This window comes from Bactrocera oleae, chromosome 4 (genome assembly GCF_042242935.1).
Source record: "Bactrocera oleae isolate idBacOlea1 chromosome 4, idBacOlea1, whole genome shotgun sequence".
NCBI classification, from domain to species: Eukaryota; Metazoa; Arthropoda; class Insecta; order Diptera; family Tephritidae; genus Bactrocera; species Bactrocera oleae.
The window spans coordinates 10,552,371-10,577,666 of record NC_091538.1 but is presented as its reverse complement, the minus strand read 5'-3'; the positions used below and the strand labels follow the sequence as shown (position 1 = coordinate 10,577,666).

The 25,296-nt window shown below is 35.1% G+C and overlaps 2 protein-coding genes across 6 annotated transcripts in view; one reads left to right on the top strand and one right to left on the bottom strand.

Moving 5' to 3' along the window:
* igl (igloo) overlaps window positions 1-25,296 on the bottom strand; it is a 163,185-nt gene that overhangs the window by 53,561 nt on the left and 84,328 nt on the right. The window lies entirely within an intron of this gene.
* LOC106621393 (uncharacterized) lies at window positions 18,834-21,058 on the top strand. The gene is made up of 5 exons (XM_014240246.3): window positions 18,834-19,084; window positions 19,166-19,252; window positions 19,315-19,680; window positions 19,738-19,861; window positions 19,929-21,058. Exons 1-5 carry the CDS (start codon window positions 18,988-18,990, stop codon window positions 20,962-20,964), a joined length of 1,710 nt encoding a protein of 569 aa, XP_014095721.3. The 5' UTR covers window positions 18,834-18,987; the 3' UTR covers window positions 20,965-21,058.

Here is a 25,296-nt window from a genome sequence, read left to right as displayed (position 1 = left end):
CTTAAATAAGGAAAAGGTTGAAGAAATTAAAGAAAAAACCTTAACTTCGTCTGCGCCGTAGCTTCAATACTCCTCACAAATACAATAGCTTCCCCACAAGAACTTTGAGCCGTCACTTTGTATGACAGCTATAAGCTATAATGGTCCGCCATTGGCAGTTCCGGCAAGTGAGCAGTTTCTTGGGAGCAAATAAAATGTGTGCAAAATTTCAGATCGATATCTCAAAAACCAAGCGACTTATTCGTGTATATATAAACGGACGGACAGATGGGCAGAGAGACGGACATGACTAAATCGACTAAGCTCATTACGCTGTTCGTTTACATATAGATATACTTTATAGAGCCTGTGACATTTCGGTTTGGCTTTTAGAAACATCTTAGCGAGCTTAATATACCCTGTTCAGGGTATAATAATTTTAAAATTGTTGGACGATCGATTTCTCAGCATCAATTGGGATATAGTTCGCTTTAAAGACCGGTCTTGCTTCCCACGCCTTATTTCTACGTGAAAGTGTTTAAACATTTTTTCCTGGCTAACTTTTATTTTATCAAAAGGAATGTAGAGAACAGGCAACCCCAAATATTTTACTTTAAAATTAAAAGAAAAAACTTTCGCTTTTAATTTTTTTGTTAAAAAGTTTTGGTGGTTTGAAAAATTATGGTACATGTGCTCATCACTTTCTGCCAATGCATGAGCAACATGAAAGTAACACTTATTTCGAGTAATTATTTTACGCTATATAATTAATTTTGATGCTCCATAATTCCGACTATTCTTTTACTAAGTTATAAAATGTGCAAATTTGCTAAAATTCGCCCGAATGTAGGCAATGTTTTGCTAATATTTCATTTATATAACTATTAGGTGTGCGACTTTGCTATAATTCGCCTGCATGTAGGCAACAATTAATTTTATATTGCGCTGTATATTTTCTCATTACTTGCATTATTTATGAACATGCTGTGTTGAAGTGACATCAAAAATAATATTTCCAGCCATCTTAGTATTTGTATGAGCCCTACCAAGAAACTAATTCGAAAAATTCTGTCACCCTAGGAATAAGCAAAAAACTAAAACTTGCACTTAAGAATTGTTTTTTGATGTCCTTTAAGAAATGTAAAAACCAAGCGGTGCCAGCAACATTCGCTACGCCCAATACGCTTCAGAAACTTGTGCGCTCTTTGGTGCGCCTTCCGCGCAAATGACTCGTAAATATACTCATTATCGTAGACATTCGAAATTGTGACCAACCGAACAGCATTTGGTGTGTAAGGCGTAAAATAATTTTGTTGCTGGCAACGCATTATCAATGGCAAAGGCCGCATTATTATCTCTTGCATACTATGTACTTTGTTTTAATTCAACTTATTCCACTCAAAAGCTTTCAAGTTGTAGCTCTTGCATATTTTCGCCATAAATTTGTATTTGCATACTTTGTATATTTACTTTTGTGAAGTTTTTTGCTTATTGCGCTTCAGAAATTCTTTTCATTATCCTTTAAATGTGCCTTCTTACGAAACAAAATGTAAATTTTTGTGCATTCGTGTCATTTCATATTGGTTTCTACCTCAACTCATCCGCGCTTCGTTTACTTTAATTCTTTTCTTTTTCTTTACTTCGCATTAAGCGCTTGTCGTTAATACAATAACAACTTTATTATCCTACTTCAAGCCTTTATTTTACCGCCACGAAGATACTTTTGCACCGCAGTCGTCGCCCCGCTGTGCTTCATATTTGCTGCTTCACCAGCAGAGCTTAAATGCTCAGCGGTAACTTATTTCACTTTGGCAAGTTTTTTCATATAGTTTACACCACACTCCCCGCCTACATCAAAATTATTATGTGTGTTCATATAATCCAGAGTTGCCCAGCTGGCTTACTTTTGTTCTCTCTTTAATAATAATGGAACTTATTGCTTCGCTGAATTTTCAACATTAACCGCCTTAGCTCTCTTGAGTGCATTAAACACATTGCCTACTTAGTAGTTGCAGCGCAACTTTTGCCATCTGAACGTCAATTACTGCTTCTTCTTCTATTTTTTATATTTCGCCTTCTATATTATTTGCTCGATTTAACATATTTTTTTTGTGCCAAACCACCGTTAGAAATGTGAGTTGAGCTGTGTACGATTTAAATCTGACTCACACTTGAGTTTAGCGCAGAGACTTTGCTCATCTTCCTAATCGTTCGGTTTCCTCTTCAGACCTTTATGTACGTCGAACAAGAGTTAGATTACCAACTAATTTTCAACAAAGCTCAATTTATACCGAGTGCCTTGTATCAAGCGCATATGAGGTTGCATCAAGATGACCCCTTAAGTTCATATTCATAAACTGATCTGGCATTGAAACCATAAAATAATTTTTTAATTTGTTTGGAATGCGGAGTTACCTTGAGCGATACATTACCAAAGTGTTCACTACCAGACTTTCACTTCCAAATTATATACTTTTCAAAACCCTTTTAATTCTAAAACTTTTCGTGACAAGCCATAAGTTTTCGAAAATCCATCCATGAACATCTATGTATTTGTGGCAGAAAAAAGAAACCGTTTATTAATTCACGAGTGATGAGGTTCGGGCATTACCTTTGGACAACTGCAAAAACTGGGTGCGCGACCCCAGAAACATGTGCATGGTAATGAGAGCGCTAACGAGTTGGCTACATAAAAGTAGCTGCAGAACCAAAGTAGATTTTAAATAAATTATAATGAATAAAATTATATGGCCAAAGAAATGTTTAAGAGAGATTTTCATGCTAAGCTCAAAACAAAGGGGTCGAATAATCTGAGGTACGACAATATAAAATCGAACGACCTAAGGGAAACAGTAGCCCAAAAAATTGGTGCCACACACATTAGTCATTGTCGCAGTTGTCAACACGAAATAGTCATATATGAGATAACTTAACACCTGATATTACCAGATAATTACGACATATTAAGAAACCTGTTGATGAAGTTGAGAGGCGTGTCTCAATAGCTAATTAATTTTAAAGTGAATAATAAATTAATATACGAGGAAATGAGAATAGCATGGGTTAAGCACCAAGTACTGCGGCATCAAGGTGAATTTTACTTCGCCAAACAACACCGTCCATCTGCGGACCAGAAGCTTAGATGAATCTTTCAAACAGTCTCTGACTGGAACTCTCAAAAAGAATAAACGGACTGCACTTATCCAAGTATTTTAATGTAATTAAAGGAACATGATTTATTAAAGACTGAACGCCTAAAATAGACAAACACTACAAACGCTCGCTTGTAACGAGCTGCCGCGTGAGTCCCAAGTAGGTGACATAAAAAATTACAGAAAACTGAGCGAAAGTATGCGTGTTATTTTCAATAAAAAATTATAATTACAGTTAAGTGAAGTGTTCGTATGCGCTATTCTTGATACTTAGCCGCCGAACCAAGTGCTGCTACGCGAAGTGATAAGTTTAAAAATAACATGACATTTGGCGTGCCATAAAATTGCCATACTCGACAATAACCAGCACACGCGGGCATGTAAAAATATTAAAAAATGAGTACACATTTTGCAGGAAACTTTTTAATAAAATTTAAAAATGGTATTTAACGATTTGTTAGAAGGCAGCGAGTTCAGCGCGCAGCTGAGAAATTTTACGCTGCTTGAACACACGCCAACTGGCAGCGCAAAGCGACCGCAACAACGGAAGTATGCATTAGCAGCCATAAGCGCTGCTGTCTGCATACACACACACATATAAACATACAGTCACACACATATATATATATATATACAAGTATGTACATATATACAAGTATGTACATATATGGTTGTTGCTGCTATTGTAGTATTAAATGTTGATAATAAATTTTGCGCCTTCTTCCTTGGAAGCCGTGACAGCGCATATAAACACACATATATTTATTGTATTTGTAAGTAAGTTTTCATTTTGTGCTTCCGCTTTCTTTGTATTCGTACTACGAGCCGTGAGCCTTGATTGCTGCGCGTCGCTAGCAAGAGCAACAGTACAGAGAAACAGCAGCAGCAAAGCAGCGGTGGCGCGGAACAGTAAGTAAAAATATATTCTTAAGAAAATTGCTTCGCCCCAGTGCAGGCGAAGGCCGACAGCCAAACCGGAAGCGCGGCAGCATGAGTAGCTTGCAGACACCGCTGAGGGAGTATGGTCGGTATGGAAGCGCTCTTGGTAGCCAATTTCGTTTGAAATTCACTGCTCTTGCTGTGTTGCCAATTTCAAGGAAAGACTATTTTAATGAACATTTCTTTAATGGCGGAAGAGTTCTTTGATAGCATAGAGTGTATCAATAATGGCAATATACTCAATAGAGGTGGAGTTACTCTATATATTAGGGTGCTACAAAAAGTTTTTTTTTATTCAATTCTTAGCTTCTTAGATCTTTTTACTTGATATAAAAAATCGCAAAATCAAACAAAAAGCCAAACATGAGCCCTATTACCTAATACTAAGGGATCGCTAGTTTTACTTTATTTTATCATATAATTAATATAAAAAAAATGAAATATAGGGTTCCAATATTAATATTTCGTGATATGTTGCAAATAGCCATTGTCGCGATTAAATGGCTGAAGTTTAGGCAAAAGACTGTAAATCTATCTATAAGAATTTATTATTTTTAATCATACCCTTGTAGTCAATAATGATATTAGACTGCAATTAATTCTTTTTATAACCTGAACAAGTTATATTAAGTTAGCCGAAGAAAGGTCGAAGATCCTAGAATGTACAAGTATATATATATATATACATAATGATCAGCGTAACGAGCTCAGTCGATTTAGCCATTCCCGTCTGTCTGTCAATATATACGCGAACTAGTCCTTCAGGTTTTGAGATATCGATCTGAAATCTTTCACCCGTCCCTTTCTCCTTAAAACGCTACTCATTTGTCAGAATCACGGACATTGGATCACTATAGCATATAGCTGCCATACAAACTGGCCCATCAAAATCAAGTTAAAGATTTTTTTACCCATTTACCCCAAAAGAAATGCACGTGAAAGGTTTAATAGCTACCCTAATACACATATATATACATACATACATGTATATACAATACCACGTTATATTTCAGTATGTATATATAGTTAAATATATAACTGTTTATGGCAATATATATATCGTATATATATTATTATTTTCATATATTTCGATATACCATAAATAAGTTACCAATATCATAAATTTGCTTTTATTTTACCTTGTAAATCTTGAGTGTGTCGGCAGACCTTCTAGCTTCTAAAATCTCGTGTGAGCCGCTCAAAAACTTCAAAATCATTGAAACTTCATTTTGCTGCAGTACTTTAGCACTTCACTTGAGCTTACTGCTTTTGAAAGTGCAAGCACTCTTTCGGTTCGGTGGTCAAGTGTTTGCGTGGAAGTGGAAGCTGCTTTTGAATGAAGTAAAGTGTCTAAAAGTGTACAACTTAAAGTTTGCTGCAATTGCAGGCATTAAGTGGAGGTCAAACTGATGCGAAAGAGATTTCATTGAAAATATTGTTGATTGACCGCAATTAAAATACTGAACCAAACTTTCAACTTCTCAGATAATTTATCAATAAATTTGTTGCAATACGCGTGGAATCATGTGCTTAATTACAAATAATTACTTACTCGAACGTAATCAAGTAGTACGTAATATATATCAATAGTTCACGAAGACATTTGTTTTTTCGAAAACATGAATTTCTGAATTAAGTGCCGAAATATGTCATATTCAAAATATTGGAAATATTCCAGACTGGTCCAGTAATTCTAACGAAAATTTGAAATAGACAGAGAGTTTATGTTTATTTTACTCATTATTCTAACTGTCCTCAAAATTCGCGAAACCTAAAGATGTTAGGTTTTCTAAAAAATGTGAAATTTCTATAAAAATTTTCTAAATTTATATTTTTGTAAAAACTGGCAAAATGGGAAAAGAGGCATATCTCATATTGCTCGGAATGTGTATATGGATGAATATTTATTCGGTTCCCACCTTTGGCCAAAATGTTGTGCCACCCATGTTAAGTTGTGCCACCCATGTTGATGACTGAATTTTCGACGGCCGGTTTTCGCGTTGCCGATCGCGAATGGCCCCCTCCGATGCTTGGGTGAGGTTGGAGCTATTAAATGTCCTCTCTATGCATGCCGGCTCTGCAAACAAGGCACTAACCCTTTCCGGTTGACTCGTATGATCAAAAGGTAAAGATTCAGCACAAGAAAAGGAAACCTTCTCAAAATTAGGTGAGAAAAAACCGGTAATAGAGAGCAATGTTTGTACTCGGTAATATAGCCAAAGAGCAGATAGTAGAGGAATACGAAAGTTTTCTGAAAAAGAGCCTCCCGTAGAAAGCAGCAAACAAAGCAGTTCCCATTAAAGGAATCGCTTCCATAAAGAATCATCGCAAGCTCTGCCCAATAAAACTCAAGTAAGAAGGAGTCGAGCAGACAAGCGCAACAACCACCAAATATTTTTCTGAGGTGACTTGAGATAGCCCGCAGGTGACTATATTTGACGAAAACTCCATCTCACCGAACACTATACAGGTGAAGAGATGGGCAGATATTGACGTCAGATTGTCGAGTCTAGTTTTAAGCAATGTACTTGACAATCCGGCGGGTCTAAAAGCTCGACCTTCCTGGGAAAAGCTTCAATTCACCTTAGGAAGAAATTGGCATAAAGATTCGAGATCTCCGTAAGTCCAGGTCCCAACTGTTTCTTTTTTCTGCTATTATTGAAGCATCGACAAAGCGCTTTGAGCCTATCACAAATTTGTTGAGACGGTTAATGTCAGTTTGGGTTATGTTTCCTGGTTCGCCGAAGGTATGGCCTCCGAGATGTTTCAACCTTAGTCTTGCAAAGGACAATGGAGGAGAAAGTGTCTAGATGTTTCAACTTCACCCTCCTCCATGCAATATAAGCAACTTGCTTCCGTCAAGATTTTTAGACTTACCGTTTGAATGCCTATTGGACAATGTCCCGTAAGAACCACTACGATTGTGGCAAGATGAATTTTGCTTAGAGCAAGTAGTTCACTAGAGATCCTGCGTTCTGCTCTAGACCAAAATAATCTTGCAGTCGCACAGGTATGGGGCGTCGACCAGCGGCTGCTAAAGGCACGCGATATTCATTGGTCCAATACTGGCATGCAAGATGCCATTGGAGATCCAACTCGATCCCATTCCGATTGGAATAAAAATCAAAAATAAAAGAGCATAATTATGCTGCTTCGTCTCATCTTTCATAGAGCATTCGATATTATATTTAATAACTGTAAGCTACACCCTGATTATTTACTGAGAGTAAGGTTGCGCTAAAAATTCTGAGAATTTCGGGTATTTTCAACATTTTTGTGGTGGTGTGAGTTGAAAGTAATAAAACTCGGCAGTCAATAATATTTGCCGGTCTCTTTTTATTACAAGTTTATGGGTTCAATTTTGTCTTAATAAAATTTTAATCTCAACCTTTGACAAGCGACAAAAGCCAGAGCGTATGCCGACGGCAAATGTAAAAGGAGGCGAAAAGGGAATATTAAAATAGAAAACAAAAAGGGAATACAGATTTGTAAATTAAACGAGAAAAGTAATAACAGAATATTTCAAAGCACAAACATATAATATATACTTGTATATAACCCCAGGCTGTATCGCAGGAAGCACGTAGAATACATATGTATGTGCTCACATAAATGAATCTAATACCCACACCAGGTTAGAAATTTAAATACTCAAGTATTCCTACACAAGTCAACTAGTTGTGAAATTTTGCATTTTACAAGCTTGACGGCACTACTATCCGGATAACAATTACCAGCTTGTCGACCTTACGTAACACGCTGTTTAACACTGAACTGGGGACCGCAATACATATGTGTGTAGGTCCATTTAAAATATACGTTTTTCTCACCTGCTAAAAATGCTAAATTTTTATTGCACACATTATAAACCCAACGCCGAAACCCTACGGGCTTTGAGTAGCGCACAGCTAAGCTGAAGAAGGATGCTTACCAAAAAAAAATTTTTAAATAAAAAAGTGAATTAAAAGCAAGCTTTTAGCAAAGAGCGGTATGCACCTAGTTATGGTGCGACTGCTGACGAAATATGTGACAGTTGTAATGCCGTGATGTACGCCTGCAAACCCAGTTACAAATTACAGTCAAGCCAAAGAGTGTCACGTCAGTTGGCTCTCCAGCTCTTTAATGCACACGACACAGCTGCTTCTACTTAGGTATATAGAAAACTAATTTGGTTTGCATATTTGCCGAGAAAATAAAAAATTACCTTGCCTTTTGCTTACATGTGCTTGCATAGGGTTGCCAACTGTTTGGCATTAGTGCAGCTGTGAGCAAATCCTTATCAAAATTCAATGTCGACGTATCCAAAATAAAGTGTTTGTGAACTTGTAATGGAGAAAATTTAATAAAGTCGGTGCTTAGAATTCTTCAGTCAGTTATTGACATACTTTCCTACTAGAATCTTACAAAAATCTAGCTTTAAGACAGCATCAAAAATCAAAGTTTATTTAAAGGCGACTCTTATACAAGTATCTCTGATATTCATCGTGGTTTTACACTTTTTGAAATGATGGCTGGAAGAACTGGATATAAAAAAGAAGTAGCGAGAAATTGTAAAAATTATATCAGAAAACATTCCGCAATAAAGTTTAAAAATTTCATCGAATTGACAGTATTTGCCGGAAAAAATTAGGGTTCGTCTGGGTAAGAGAGAGAGAGAGAGAGAAAGTAATATAAGTTGGTGATATATTTAGTTAGTAAGGAGTTTTTATTATTTTCCATATACCAACCTTCACACAACTTCTTTTGTGAATTTTTTCATGGGAAGCAAGTCATTACTCTTTCAGATGAAAAGCTCGAGTTGTCTCGTGAACTTTGCGTGCTGGAAATGGTACCTTTTCCTATACATATTGTACTTGACCGACCACCGCTTTGCATGCTCCTCAAAACCACTTTTCTAATGCGCTTCAACTTTGGTACGATCTTTTTATGTAGCTACCGTTAGACGACATCGTTGAACATAATATAAGCTAAGCTTTAAAATTGTGCTAGTGAAATGCTACAATAATAAAAAAATGTAGTATTTATTATTTACTTTTTAAATGAAATATTATTCACACCTGTGTCTAATGCAGGGCAAAGTAGCTGCGCTGCTGTTAAATTCCATTCTTTTTACTGCACTGTTTGACCTATATGATAATTCATGCGAGGTCTTACGTTTTCATTTCCGTATTTTCATTTCTCGTTTTGTGTTAACAGCTGTTATACATATTATATAACTACCGAAATATCTATATATGCTTGTTAAACTGCAATTAGTCGGAGTTACGAGCGCGCGAAATAAATTCAGCAGTTTATGTGCGCTCCAATAAGTCTGCGTGTCCTTTTCTAATATGTAAATACAGCTGCAAACTAAAATGAAATTACTATAAGGTACCCTGCAGGGAAAATTCTACTTTTAAATATATAAATCTAATTACATAAAATTTCAACATGTACCAGTTTAAATTTTAAGAACTTTCGTATACTATATGCGATACGCTGAACTTGCTTACTATTATTATGCTGGTCTTGAAGTAACTTATTTCCTAAAGGGTTGCTATCCGTTGTGTTACTTTTATTCAAATTCGCCACTCGTAGCGATTTAACTAACAAACCTCAATATAGCTGCATCCTTGTACTAGCACAAAATTACTTGCATATTTTAAAATTGGTGAGAATTTTTAAAAAATTCTAGTTGTGCTATGCTGTCAGAGCAATGTAGCGCGGTCTTAACGCCCAAATCACCTTTTAAATTCTTTATGAACGAATTTCCATTTTAATTTTACGATTTTGTATTCACTGAAGTGTGCGCTCTTTTGTGGCGACATTGTGTCTGCATATGAAAGAGGAATATTGTTGAGCACAAATATTCTATTTAGTGAGTCAAAAAAATAATTTCTTACCAAAGGTATATTTGTACTAATTTTTATTTTTTTAACGAAGTAATTTGAAAAAAATTTTCATGCAAAATATCTTTCGCCTCATTCTTCAATAACTAAAATGTTATAACTGGCAGCAAAAACCGAAACTGAAACAATTTTGTTCCTTCATACTCATCTCCTTCCACAAAAAATATAAATTTTATGAATTTGGTTTTAGGTCTGAAGGAATATACATATGTATATCAATATAAGATATCAGCCAGATTTTTCCCTTTTTAATTCGTAAATGGATTTCTATAAAATGTTTGAGCATTTGTAATTAAAACTGTGAGGCGAACTTTCCTACCATTATTATTAATACAGAATAATAAGTGAATTGCGACGAAACAAACAATAACTCGTATAAACTGGCATAAAAAACTATAGCTAGTATAACAAGCTAGCGGCTGTACCACCACAACGCGGTAACCAACTTTTTTGTATTGAATTAAACTATATAGTATAGTTATACTGTGGCCCTCTCTGTTATATTTTTTGACTTTGAGCAAGCGGAGCTTAAACTTAGCGAGCAAGAAAAATGGTGAAGCGAAGATCGCTATTATCGCTTTGTAAACATAAAATCAAGGTTAAAAGTTGAAAGAAACAGAGTATAGTTATAATGGCGATTAAAAAAATTTTCAAATTCAAAATCGAGGGACTTGAACAAAATTTTAATGAAAATTTTTCTTGAGCGTATAACTACGTAACTGTAATGAAATGGTACGAGTATAAGGCTTATATTTTGCTGGTCGAAAGCTGGCCAAGCCAACGAGAGCAACTGCCTCAGTTATTTGATTGAATTTAATATTATTTTCTTCACTTCACCTTGCTAAAACTTATTGAAAAGAAAATCTTGAATTCACAGAAAAATAAAACTTGGCTTGAAGCTAAATGACGAATAACGCAAAGAGCCGGAAACTGAAAAAAAAACTAGCAGCCAAACTTATTAATCTCAAACGTATTTAAATTACAAGGAAATAAATAAAACATTGCTTGGAAAAGAATTTCCAAACGAGAGGATTGATTGAAAGAAAATCACTTATATTCTCAAAAAAGAAGAGCGTTGAATGCAACTGATTGAGTCGGCCAAGGTCTGCCATTGAAATTGTCTGTAAGAAAACGTCAAACAAACAAGTTAACTGTCGAAAGCGTAAAGGAAAAGATAACACAAATAATAGTAATAATGAGCTGAGTGGGCAAATCATAAAGAGAAGAAGAATCAATAAAAATGGCAGCCAGTGGTGGGGAGGAAGTTGAGTTTGCAAATTAAATTTCCCACAAATGCCTTTAATAATAAATTAAAGATAAAATTACGCTCAAAGCTAGCATTGAGGTTTTATAAATAGAGATAATGGCAAAAGGTGATGAGAGAATGAAATGTTAAATGTGCATATACTGATGCCTTAAATTTGATAAATTAGAGTGCAACAGAGTGGTTTATTTTGCCTGGATTGTTTGATGTCTTAATCACAAAGTTTCTCATAGAAAAGGCAAGTTTTAAGACACAAGTGTGATTAAAGTGCTAAAAAGCGATATTGTGGATATTAAACTGAAAATATTACAGAAAGTTTATAATTAAAAATATTTTGGCAAAGCAAAGAGTTGCCAGCTGTTTAAAAAGTTGATAAAGTTTTGAAAAACGTTAATATGGGTATCAAATTGAAAGTATTTAAGAAAGCTTATAATTTAAAATATTTTTGTGTAGCAGAGGGTTGCCAGCTGTTTAAAAAGTGGATAAAGTTTTGGAAAACGATGATATGGGTATCACATTGAAAGTATTTCGAGAAAAAAATTCTTTGAGATATGTTTCAGTAGCAAAGGGTTGCCACCTGTTTAAAATATAAACAAAGTATTGAAAAGCAATATTGGTATCCACCCAAAAGTATTTAGGAAAGCTTTTAATTTAAAATATTTTTGTGTAGCTGTGGGTTGCCAACTGTTTAAATAAATAAGCGCTATAAAAGCTTATGAGATAAATAGCTTATTGCTATAGTCATATATTAAATTAAATCAGGGATTTTTCGTTAGCAATATTTTTGTGCAGAGTTGCCACCGGTTCACATTTTGTATTATAAAAAAGTTTTGCAACTAATAATACAACAATATATAAACATACTAAACAGATTGAAAGCGGCTTTTGTCGAAAATTTTTCTGATAGCTGGCAGCCGTTGAAAATTTTAAATTAAAAAAAATGTAAAAAAACAATTATATCAACATATATTTTTGTGAAATAAAATCTTTTTGTTATAATAATATTTAAATATTGATGCTGTCGGATCTACTTACAGTTACGTATCGTTTGGTATATAAAAGCGAAAACGCGAAAACTTACGGTAGAAAGCAGATTATCTACAGACAAAAATGTATTCCAAAATCTAACTTTTCCATTAAACAGTTTTGGAAAACATTGCTAAAAATTTTCCAGAAAAAACTTTTTTTTTCAAGTTTTCAAAAAAAAAACAAAATCTAAGCTTTTTAATTCTAATGCAGAATTTTTATTTGAAAATCTAATTTTAAAGCGTTGCTGCGAGCGTAGTTTCTTCAACAAATTCTGAAATTATAAAATTTTCGTCACTTGTATGTATGTATGTACGTTTGTATGTACATATATGTTTGTATAAGTATACATGAATAAATTTCCTTACTCAGAACACATGACCCAATTGATTTTGATTTCTCCAAATCTTCGCTCCATTAATTATTCATTAAACAATAGATTTTCACGCAATTAGATATTTATTTATCAACTGGAATTTATTTCACATGTAATGAAGCAAACCCCAAATGCGCTGATATTGGACTAAATAAGCTTAATTATGCGCTGATCAAGATTTTGCGCTCATTGCGCTCAGTTAAGCACAATCATCACAAATAAATTAATGCCGTTAGTTACACTTAATATATACGAGTATGTGCATTTTTGATCTAAATTTCTTAGTTTCATTCTCTAAGGAGACTTATCATATCTTGATCTTCAGAAATTAGGTAAAGAGTAAACCACAGAATACAATGCAATCTCTGAGTATGATCACACATTATAGCATTGCCTCTACAAATACCCAGTCCGCAAATCTTAGAAAAATTGGGCAGTTAGATTGGAAATTACTAAACACTTTTATCAAATTCAGCGAGCTGTTGAATGGACTGTAGTTGGAAATTTGTGGGGAGCACAATAAGCCTAATGTTGTATTAGAATACCTAGTGATAGAAAAAAGTTAAAGAAACAGGGCTTGAAAATCATCTTGTTGGCACTAGAAAGTTACCAAGCGATCTCAAAATATCCTACAAGTATAAATGGACTCAACACATTTTGGTTAATGTTTTGGGTAGGAAAGGTGTCAAAGCTAAACTCTTACCTAAAGATCTGAATCTGTAGTCAAAGCGACGTCAAATAGAGATCGTGAAAGAGATGCTTGACAACGTAATTGAGAACCCTACATTCATCAAACGCATTATTACAGGTGACGAGACGTAAGTTTATGAATATCACGTCGAAACTGTTTAACAATCTAGCGAATGACGTTTCAAAAAATGAGCTGAGCCAAAAAAACCAAATTTTGCTGAAAGCACTGAAGACCATCCCAGCTGAGATTATAACAAGTGTATGAAAAATTGGTAGAATCGTTTTGAAGGCGATTATCAAAATTAAAAAAAAATAAATTAATATATAATATATTATTTTTTTCAGTCTGGCTCAAATTTGATCAGATGGTACATATATATAGCGCTTTTTGCAGCACAGCTGAGCTTTTCTGCTTAATAACGCGCCAAATGTTAGTTTGGGGCAATTGCGACTGATTTAACAGCGTAGAATATTGACTTTACGTAATTGAACAAAAATTATTTTAACCTAACTAGTTACATAACCTTATTTTGATGGCCAATCAATAACTCGATTTCTTTGTTTGATGCTTTCAACCTGTAAACTACATGAGAAATTAAATTTTTGTGGTTGCAAGTTAGCAATTTTACTCTCATATACATACGTAACCGCTAAGTCAGAGATATGCTGAATCGCTGTCGAGAAGTTTGGAAATCAATTTCAACATATAAGCTTTGCATAACACTCTATCAAAATATGCCCAACGTTATGTCAAACACATGTATTCACTTTGACAACTCGTTTGACAGCTATCGCTCTAGGCAATTTCGTATGTTCAAAAATTAATTAAAAACTATTCGATTTCTTTTTTACAAATTTTTAAATATTTTTTGTGTCTTAAACTGTGTACTGTTTGAAATAAAATAGAAAATCGTTATGGATGGGCCATATATATAATATGTTTACTCGAATATTGAATAGCTAATTTTATTACAGTAGATTTCCTAACAAAGCAAATTTTTTCGTAAATACATCTAGTAATATATACAATTAGTGTTGATAAAATATATAAAAAATATAAATTTTTGTGATTTCTTACAACAACAAAAACATGTGACGCACATGCACATACATTACACATCACACATTTTACCCTTCCCATTAGTAGCTAGCTCATGTCACCAGCAAGCCTGTCAGCGCTACCATTCACAGTGCAAAACCCATGTTGACACTGAGAAATTGTGTGCACTGAAACTTTGGCACAAAACTTTTTGAGATTTGAGATTTCTTGTAGTCTTATTTTTGAATAACCACTCGAGAATTATTACACTCATTAAGTTTGCCAACGTACGATGGGTCGACAGAGCGCGTACAAAGCTAGTATTAGGGGCAATGTTATGAGGACGCGGCAGCTGGTGGAGCGCACTGCGGTTTGTCAAAGTTACACCGCAAATTTTGCTAATTTTTTTGTGTCAAAAGTTTGGCTAGAGCCTCTTTTTCGTTAGTCCATCTGTGTTTATGTGTATGTGTAGCGCTGTGAGGTGACTGCGTACTCTCCTATTTAAAATTTGAAGCAATGAAATTTCACGAAGTACACTAATATTCGACTAGACAAGAGTCAAATGTATGTCTGTATGTATATATATATATATATGTATATTAGGGTGGAGCGAAAAAGAAAATTTGTAGATTTCAAAAAATGAAAATTTTTGGCCAAAAAAAAATTTTTTTTAACATCGAGGGTATTAAATTAAATTTGGAGTAAAAATTTTTTTTTGACAAAAAAAAATTATTTTTGGTTTAAATTTTTTTATAAAATTAAATTTTAAAAAATTTGGACAAAAAAAATTATTTTTGGTTCAAACTCTTCACATTTATATAAAATATACCGAATTTGACGATTTTTGACGCAAAATTTATTTTAACGCTTAAGGAAAGCATGTTGTCGTTTAAGACTTAATAATAATGACCACAAAAAATTTTTTTCAGTTGATAAATTTTAATTGGTCAGAAATAGGAGTCTCTACAGCTTCTAGAGCAGTTATCAAAAATTTTTTTAGGAAATAAAAATTGTTGCTCAAAAATTTAATTTAAAACTGAGTGCGTGCCGCCTCTCGGTGTTAAAAAAAATTTTTTTTTGTACAAAAATTTTCTTTTTTTATAATCTACAGATTTTTTTTTTTCGCTCCAACCTAATATATATATATGTATATGCATATATATGACATTTATACGTGCGTTCTATGCGTTATTCATACTCGAGCACGTCTTTACGCTGCGGTCACATGCTCTAATAAGCGCCTAGTTCACGTCTATTCCAGCGAGTTCTACTAAGTATTCATATATATGCATGTACTTGTACTTGCACTAGGTATTGCTACTACAGCTGCTTCGCGAGCTGCTTATGAATAATGCAGCAGCATAATAAATAATCTCGTGAGCATAATTTGTTAGTAAATATATATGTGTGTGTGTGTAAGCGGCGCTATGCATATGGTGTTGTAGGATACTGAAAGCAGTTTTGGTGCACAAGTACTTATATATGTACGCATATACACAGCGAAGTTCACGGCTATTGAATATATTGATGCTGCAGTTTGTGGCCTGTTTCAATGCAATGCGCAGATAAATGGGTGTGCTGGGGCGTATGAGTAATATTTAATGCATGTGAGGTATTCAATAATACACTTTAATAAATAAATTGTATAGAATAATATAATTAGATATTAATTGGCACAAAATAAATTGTTAAGTGGCACAGGTGATTCACAGGTGCCTTTCTTATCACATAAAGGGGTATACAAAATTTCTATCTTGATATTGATCAATCAGTTTGTATGGCAGCTAGATCCAATAGTGAACCGATCTGAACAATATACTCGAAGATTATACCGCTGCATTAGATAATTATCTATGCCAAATTTCGTGTAGATATTTTAACAAATAAAAAAGTTTTCTATACAAGCACTTGACTTTGTTCGATCAGTTTGTATGGCAGCTATGTGCTATAATGCGTCGATGTGAACAATTCGTTCGTCAATTATAACTTTCTTTTGGACAATAATCTATGCCAAATTTTATGTAGATATCTTGTCAAAAAAAAAAGTTTGCTGTACAAGAACTTGATTTTGATCGTTTAGTTTGTATGGCGGCTATATGATATAGTCATCCTATACCAGCGTAAACTACAAATAAGCAATTTCTTGAGTAGAAAATAACGTGTACAAAATTTCAGATCGATTTCTCAAAAACTGTTGAACTAAATCGCGTATATCTGCATACAAACATATGTATAATATAATATATAGACAAGTGGTCAGGCTCAAAAATGTCTCATACATTAACCAAAACAATTAATTTAACACTTAAAACTGTTCTACAAACTTTTCAAATGCCACATATAAATAATTTTGCCTGCAGCACTTAAAACACACTAAATTATCCCTAGCTTGCCAGCTGTCATATACTGTAGTATTCTAATATACTCATATCTCCACTTACTTGATATAAAAACATTACCATGAAAGCAGATCCTAATTTCATACTCATTTTATTTCATTTTACTTTACACTTTTTGTTTTGCATTTTTGCAATTTTTTTTCTTGCAAAAAGGTCCTACGTCGCCTTGAGCACTCTATTGTATCACCTTATAATATAAAAAATCATAGCAAAACAAATTAGAAAAACACAAGAGAACAAGAACTTTATGAGTTGACAACATGGCCACACCAGCAACAAAGCGGCCTCAAGTGAAAAAGCTCGCACACTCGGTGCTGATAAGCCGCGCTAAGAATTAACCTTCCGGCTAGTTGTTTGGGGAATTTACTGATTTCCCATTTTGGATTTAGTGGACTTTATGTGACTGTTGTCAGCGCGTCGCAACAAAAAGTTGCTGTAAATTCATATTTTCTCCAAGGCAGCGTGTGTCCAACTGCCAGCTGTCAGGGCATTTGCGGACGTGGCTTTGTTACTAGGATTATGCAGGCAACAACAATACGCAGGCAAAAATATATAATTATCTTTGCACATATACAAATATACATACATATGTATGTACGTAAATACTTACAGAGCTTTTTACAAGCCTCTAATTTTCACTTAGCTTATTGCTTTGACACACACACGTACATACCTGCAAATAGAAAGAGAAGTGGGAAATAGCATTATAAATCTTTCATAATCCAACATTAGATAAATACCATATATATATATATATAATTTATATTTTTTGCTATCAGAGATACGATTTAAAGAATACCCTAAAAATATGCTTCAAAGTCATTTAAAATGTGCGGAAAAAGTCATACAAATGTCACATATGGGTACTGTGAGCGACATTCCAGTGTACTTCAAACTGAAAGCTTGTGATATACGATGAGATAAATCAGATTTAAAATATCCTGCTGAATATTAGTTTAAAAAAGTGTCAGTAGCAGAATTATGGTGGAGCAAAAACAGAAGCTGTAAAAGAAGCTTGTGAAAATTGACTGTCAGAGTTTTTGGAAAATAAGAAAGTGAGTTTCCATGATATATATTTCACCGTTTCACTGACAGCGAGTCAAGGAGTGCCTGACCTCACTAGCTGTAGCATTACTTGCCTGGGTGCTTGGCCACTGCGGAATCGTCGGAATCGTGTAAAACCAAAGATATTCCAAGAAAGAATATCCTCACCCCAATCCAATCAGGATGGCAACGAGCAAGTGTTCGCCTGTCTTCGTGCGCTGGATCTATGAGCTTCGCGCGAGCTCAGTAAGCATTCGTTAGCAAGCAGCACTTGTGCGATGGCGAAAGCCCTCCAGCGTAGAACGTAAAAGGTTCATGGAACTACTATGTTAGCTCTTAACATGGTTCACATGATAAGTGTCCTAACTGGACACTGTGCTATTGGCACTCACGCGGTGAGGCTAAAGATTTTAGAGGACGCAACTGGTCAAAATTGCAGGGAGGAAGATAAGGTGGAAACATCTAAACACTTTCTCCTTCACTATCCAGCCTTCGCCAGGCTAAGGTTAAAGCATCTTGGTTGTCGTACTTTCTACGAAGCCGGCGAATTGGAGTAGATATTAGCCATCTCAATTAATTTGTGGCTGGCTCTAGACGTTTTGTAGGTATACGACGGTTCTTTCGATTCGTACTTAGGAGTTCTGAGCACCACAACGGATAGGTGTCTCTAGCTGTTCAAGCGGAATTTTTTCGTGGCCTCGCGAGAAATGAGTCTATTTGCCTCTTTTTCTATAAAAATAATCTACGAAAAGAAAAGGCAAATACAGCAATAATGCTAGAAAAGCAGCGCTTTGAAAATAAATATAATAATAATAAAATGCTTGAAGGCAAGCTGTAAAAAATAGGGCATAAGACTATACTGGACCAGACTGGAGCTGGGTTATACACAATACACAAATGGACAATAATTTTCCATTTGCTAATCAATAAAGGCAAGATAGTATATTCATATAAAAAGGCTCGCAGATTAACAAACTCAACACAGTCTAGCTTGTACTGTGCTTTCTGGTAAATTTTTGTCAAATGTAAAACATAGAATTTTAAATCAAAGCATTGGAATTTTTTTCTAATTTTCTATAAAAACGTAGGAAAAACGAGCAAAAAACGCATAAAAAAATATAACAAAGTAAATATATATATATTTCGCACGCTTTACACACGCAATTAAGATATATTTGAGTTAACGGTCAGATGGGCAGGGAAACAGCGAGCACGCCCGCTAAAAATTGCGAAACGAACGTGCGCACAGTCAGCACGCCGCTCAACTTGCCGCTCTTCTTATCAAGCAGCAAGTATAACCATGAACTGGTTTTTGATTAACGGTTAACGGCATTTATTACCGCTACTAAACACTTTTTTTATTTGAAAGGAACGCGTTTTAGAGAAGACACTTGGCGCAAGGTGCCCAATTATATTGAGAAGAAGAAGCATTTCTATGCCAAACACTGCAATGAAGGTAATACACAGCTGGCAACACTACTTTCAGCCATTACTTAATGCAGCGTATGCCACTTGCAGCAAAGAAAGTAGAAACAAGAGATGTGCGAGATTTGAAAAACATGATTGGCGTCAACGGCGCACGACCCGAACCCTGTACCAATTTGCATATAACAAAAATAACACGCGAACTGGCTGAAGACAAAGCTTGGAATCTACCACCGAACATATATGACACGCAGAAGCAGCCATTCGACAAGAAACGCGGTCATCTCGGCTCCTATTGGCGCAAGGAGCCGAAAAAGGTCACTAACATATTCGATCCGACTTCAGTCGAATTGGCACGTGCGCACGTTAAAAAAGGACAATGGAAGTTCTATGATTGGCCGACAAATGCAGATTGGCTCGCTGCGCCCTCAAACCGGCACAAGGGTGTCTTCTTAACGAGTAAGCAAATGCTATGTTTTCTCAAGTTTAACGCTGTAATTTTTACCACACTTTTAGATGCGCGCGATAGACGTGCCACAGCGCGTTGCATGATAAACGAACCATCGTTGGTGTACCGCGATCCGGCCGAACCCTCAGCAGCGCACTACAATCCGCTGCTGTATCAGCTCGCCTATAATGTGTAAGTGCGAGTTGTATTTGTAGTGTGGAGACCAATAACGCACGCATTTCTCTTAAACTTAACTTAGTTCGCCACCCATTTACGAACCCGCACCGAATCCCCATCTATTTCTGCGTCGCACTTCTGTGCCGGACAAATGTTTGCCGCTGATACGTCGTCACCTAAGCTTCGAGCCGGCGGTGGGACGCTATGAGATACGCTTCCCTATGCGTTGTGCTTGTACGCGCAAAATTTTGACTCCCGGCTTGCGTTTGATTGTCGATCGTGAGAAACGCTTCAAATTTCGTCGCTTGCCATATAAGAAACTCAAAACACGTAAACTATGTTCACCTGATTGGGGGCATGTGAAGGGGCGCGGGTTTCGTCGACTCTTTCGCCTTTCGAAGGCGTTAAATAAAACGCTGGGCAGAGAAAGGGCAAGAGACAAGGCCAAAGAGAAAGGCAAGGACAAGACTGAGAAAGTGGGCAAGCAGTTTGTGCTCTATCCAGATTCGAAATATATAAATATGATCAATTCACCGCGCAAAGAACTCATATCGGTGCATTTGGGCGGTACACCGAAAGCGCCCGTTAGAATACGCTTCAATTGTATACTTAAGCGTGTGACGCGTCGTCAATTGCGTAATAATAAGAAAATTGTATTCAACAGCGGCAGCGAACGATTTCCAGAGCTCGAAATACGTCCGGTACAATTTACGGTCAAACAATTGGAGAATTTAAAGAATACATTACCAGTCGAACGTCAACTGCGCGATTATCCGATAACGAAGAAACCATTGTCAGAAATCAGTTCGCATTTGTATGACATGCCCGCACATATGCGTCCGGCTTATGAGCCGACTTTGCGTAAACGGCTCTTCAAATTTAAACCTTTGCCGGAACCGAAAGTGCTTGTGTCGGAAAAACTATTGCGCTCCAGTTCGCCGGAGGTACAATTTTTCTACAATAAACCAATAGTGGCTGAAAACTTCATGAAAGATCGTAGGAAAACTGAATCTTCACAACAGTACTCAACTGAAATTAGTGGCGAGGATAGCACAAATGCCGCTGTGGCTTCTACAACAGAGTTGCCTACAGGAGAAATTGCTACAGCAGAGGCTTAGTTATGTTTAGGAAGTTGTGTCTTTAACATTTTATTTGTAATTCTTTAGCGTGTATATCCAATAAATTCGAGTGTTTATTTTTTTGTAACTCAAATGTAACTTCTTCTTCTTGGCCTAACTCTAGCTGCAAACTGCGAAAGAAGTTTCGTTGCAACTACAGTACAGTGTACTAAATAGCATATAGTAATATTACACCAAAGCGGGTAACTCGCGTAAGGCCAACCGACTGCGCAAAAGAACGCTGCTGAACTTGACACTTGCTCGCACACATGTTCTTTTGTATTATTAGACTTATTTGTTGTTGCTAATACTCAGGTCTTATTGTATTATTGTAGCTATTTGTTATACGTTTTGTACGTAATGAGTATATAGGGTTTTTCGGCGACAGCAAAAAAGCACACAGCAGTGACCTGCCGTGTCAAGCATTTGAGCACAAAAAAAGAAGCAATATTTCTATCAAGCACAGTATAGGTCGAAGTATTATATGTTAAGTGTTATATGGGAGGCATCATAACTAAAATATTTTCGTATGCACTGTTTAGTAGCAAAAGGAGGAGAGAAACGCACTTACGCCTCTGTAAGTAAAATACAATAAAATTAACATACATAAGTGTCTACAAGTGTCAAGTCTAAGCCCCACCATCAGTGACTTAGAACAAAATTGTGTTTGTACGAGACTAGAGCGCAGAAGTAGCAACATATTCACAAGAAGCCAGCAATAATAAGTCGCTGCTTCAAATGGTCAATTAAGCTGAAACCCGCAATAAATAATAATCAAATAATGCAACAACTGAGAATGTGTCAGAAGCACGTAATATGGATTTGTGCTTGACAAATATGATTACTTGCATGTTAAGCGATTGCGTAACGCCAAAAATTTAACAAAATAATTTTTTTTTTGTTTAAAAACTGCCAAAGGGTTACATTTACAGCATTATGTATAGGCTGAAAGAGTTCTTTAAGCATCAGCATTTGAAAGTCAACTGGAGAGACGTGCGGCGCGCTCAGAGAGCTCAAAGTTTTAAACGAGTTTTCCTTGTTGGAATTTTGTCACAGAAGCAAAAGTGGAGTAGTTCTTTTTTTACCGACTCTATAATGACTAAAGTCCTACAGCTCTTTCTCAGGGACAATAAAATTAAAAAGCAAGAAAAAAAATTAACTTCGGCGGCACCGAAGCTGTAATAGCCGTGATAGATGCATAGCATAAAGGGTCTTATCTCGATCATATCTTTTGGCTGATCAGATTGTGTGATAGATATACAATATATACTTGTAGTAAGGTGGAGCGAAAAAAATTTTTTTTGTTGCTTAGCCTGAGGGTAAAATTTGTAGATGATAAAAAAAATTTTTGGAAAAAAAAAAATTTTGGAAAAAAAAAGTTTTAACATCTAGAACCTCACTCACTTTTAAAGTAAATTTCGAGTAAAAATTTGTATTTCGTAACAAATTTGTGATAAGTGTTCTCAGGCTAAGCAAAAAAAAATGCTTTCTTCACTCCACCCTAATATATAATGGCCCGATCTGAATAATATATAATATATTCGGAGATCTTGGCAAATAAAAAAGTTGTCCATACATAGACTTCATTTTGACCAGTCTGTTTGCATGGCAGCTATATACTACGGTTGTCCGATATTGACGATTCCAGCAAATGAGCAGCTTCTTGCGGAGAAAAGAACGTGTGAAAAATTTCAGATCGTTATCTTAAAAATTGAGGGACTAGCTAGCTCCCCTCAAGCTTACAATGACATCAAAAAAACTTGCGAGGATGTTCGAATAAAATAACCAATTTTGCGTGGAAGTTCAATTATTCCATGACTCATTTGATAATAAATTAATTAACTGAACAAAATAAGGTAGAGTATTTGCTAAGGCACAACACAGCTGTTATAGGCTTTTCAGCTACATAGGCGTAGTTTTAACCACCTATCTACAATAATATATGATAGGTATGCTATGATAATCGACAGTATCTCGTATATTACTCTAACTTTTTAGCTTAGCGAGAAACAATAGATTTCAAATCGTTCTTAAAACTGTATGTTATTGGGACCGCAACTTTATGTGGAGCCCCAAAAACTAATCCACCGAATTTATGGTTTAAAATGCACCTATAAAAGAAAATAGTAACCCTTTTCTATAAAAATTTTTTGTTACAAAAATTTTGTTTTGTAATTTTTCTTTAATTTTCTTGAAACTTTTCAATTAAAAATTCTGTTTTGCAGTTATATCTTTTTTGTATATATGTAGTTTTTTTCCAACCATAAATACAATATTTTAATTTTTTTTGGACCACCCTACCCGACACGGATGCTTCCGGCATGGCAATGACCACGGTTATTTAAATCTTGATAAATATATAATCGCGTGCCTATTTTTTGGGTAATTTTAGCTTTGACACGCAGCTCATGAAAGCAACAAAGAAAAGTATAATGGCCTAAAAGGATATTTAAATAACACTTTATATATATATACTAGATATTATAATACCTATAATATAAATATAATGTAAATGCTACAAAGCCAAATACCTAATATAACATATTTCGATGCAAACGAGAGTAATTACTTATTCTTCATATTTACGTTTGACGAACAACTTAGTCTTTTGATTGATACCCAAAATTTAATCCAGAAAATACTCATTATTTATTCTTGCCCATAATAGGATTATAAATGTATGGCTGTTAATGTGTGATACTACGTGTTTCTTATATTTTGTGATATCGCTTAAATACTAGCATAATGCGCACACATTTTAAACCCTGTATCCATTCGCCGTCTACAGTTGTCAGCTGTCAATTGCAGCAAATAAATTACAAGCAAATTTTGACAGTTATTTTAACATTGTTCTTTTCAGTAGCTGAGCACGTAATATTTGCGTGTTTGGCAAATGAAATCAGAGTTGTATTCACGCACATTTCACTCCATTCATTATTTCTTCATACAAAACGAGCGATGAGTTGAGATTACCAGACACAAACTATGCTACAAAGCATCACTGAAGTTCGTATAAACAACAGACAGCTGCTGCTACCAAATTGACTTTTCTTTGCAACTATAAGAGTCTACAAATTTCGAAAGAGCATGTTGAGTGAATCAAATCATAAGAAAATAAGACTGTGATTCTATATTTCTTTTACCTTAATATTACATTCTAATACTTAAGACTGATTAGCATCTTCTCAAGTCGAGAGTGTTATTAGCTGTAAACGCTGCCCATTTCTCTGGTCGCTATCTTTGAGCGTTGGTCTCTTTTCAAATAAATGTAAAAGCAGCAACAAGGTTAACGAGTTGAATTGATAGAAGAGAGTATATGTAAACCCTAGTAAAGTGGTTTAATCGCTTTCTTCAGTGCTGCTAAGTTGTTATATCCTGCACAGCGTAAGTTAAGTTTGCGACGAAGTTTTTTTCTTGTTTTTACAGGCTTAAGACTCATTTTAACGTTGTGGATTAAACATATGACAAAATACTCTCAAATATGATAAACAAAAATTGGTTATTAACTAAAAACTATTATTATATTGATTTCAATAATGCAAGAATTAAATGGTTTGGTTGCTGCTCAAAACTAGATTTTATAAAAATTTTATTTTGCGTGGCAAGAAGAATTGCTTCAACAAAGAGCGCACGGTGCTGCCAATTCGTTCGAACAGCTGTTGTGGTTTGTTCGATTCGCTACTCTTTAACGCCTAACGAGTCGAAGATAACTATTATTGCTACAAAAAATTGTTGAATATGCCACCATTCTCCAATAAGGTTACTTTTGAGCAACAATATTGAAACTCAAGCTTCAATTTGACTTAAGCTTAAGGGGTTAGGGGTAATCAGAGGCGCGAAAAAATGTGAGTTTTCAGAAATTTTGTTTTGCTATTAAATCATGTTATTTTACAAAAGTAGTAATATGGCATTATTATAAAATGTTTTGACTTGAAGTCACGAAAATTTCATTAAAAAAAATTTTAATTTCCAAAGGTCCAAACGCTGGCTGTGTTGACTCAGTTCCAAAAAATCAAAAATTAACAAAATGGCGGCTCAGGATATTTTTTCTAGATTTTTGGGAAAAAATCATTCAAAGCTCAAAATTTATCTTAATAAATCGAAATTAAAATAACAAACTACTTGGATCAGGCCCCATTTTATTATGTATTTTAAAAGCTGTATAAATTTCGTTAAAATCTACTGAGCGGTTTTCGAGTTACAGTTCAAAAAACATAGTTTTGAGAAAAACGCATTTAAAGTTTCTTGCTGCTCCCGAGCGCTTTGAAGTGCCCGAGCGCTCTTTGTTATTTGTCGTATAACTCAAAAGGTAATTATCGGATCAACTTGAAA

What these genes read in the sequence shown, in the direction of transcription:
- LOC106621393 (XM_014240246.3), top strand. Translation starts at nt 18,988, where the DNA reads ATGGGCAGGGAAACAGCGAGCACGCCCGCTAAAAATTGCGAAACGAAC. An exon ending in GCCGCTCTTCTTATCAAGCA is followed by an intron (nt 19,085 to 19,165) that starts GCAAGTATAACC and finishes TTTATTTGAAAG; the next exon opens with GAACGCGTTTTAGAGAAGAC. An exon ending in CAAGGGTGTCTTCTTAACGA is followed by an intron (nt 19,681 to 19,737) that starts GTAAGCAAATGC and finishes CCACACTTTTAG; the next exon opens with ATGCGCGCGATAGACGTGCC.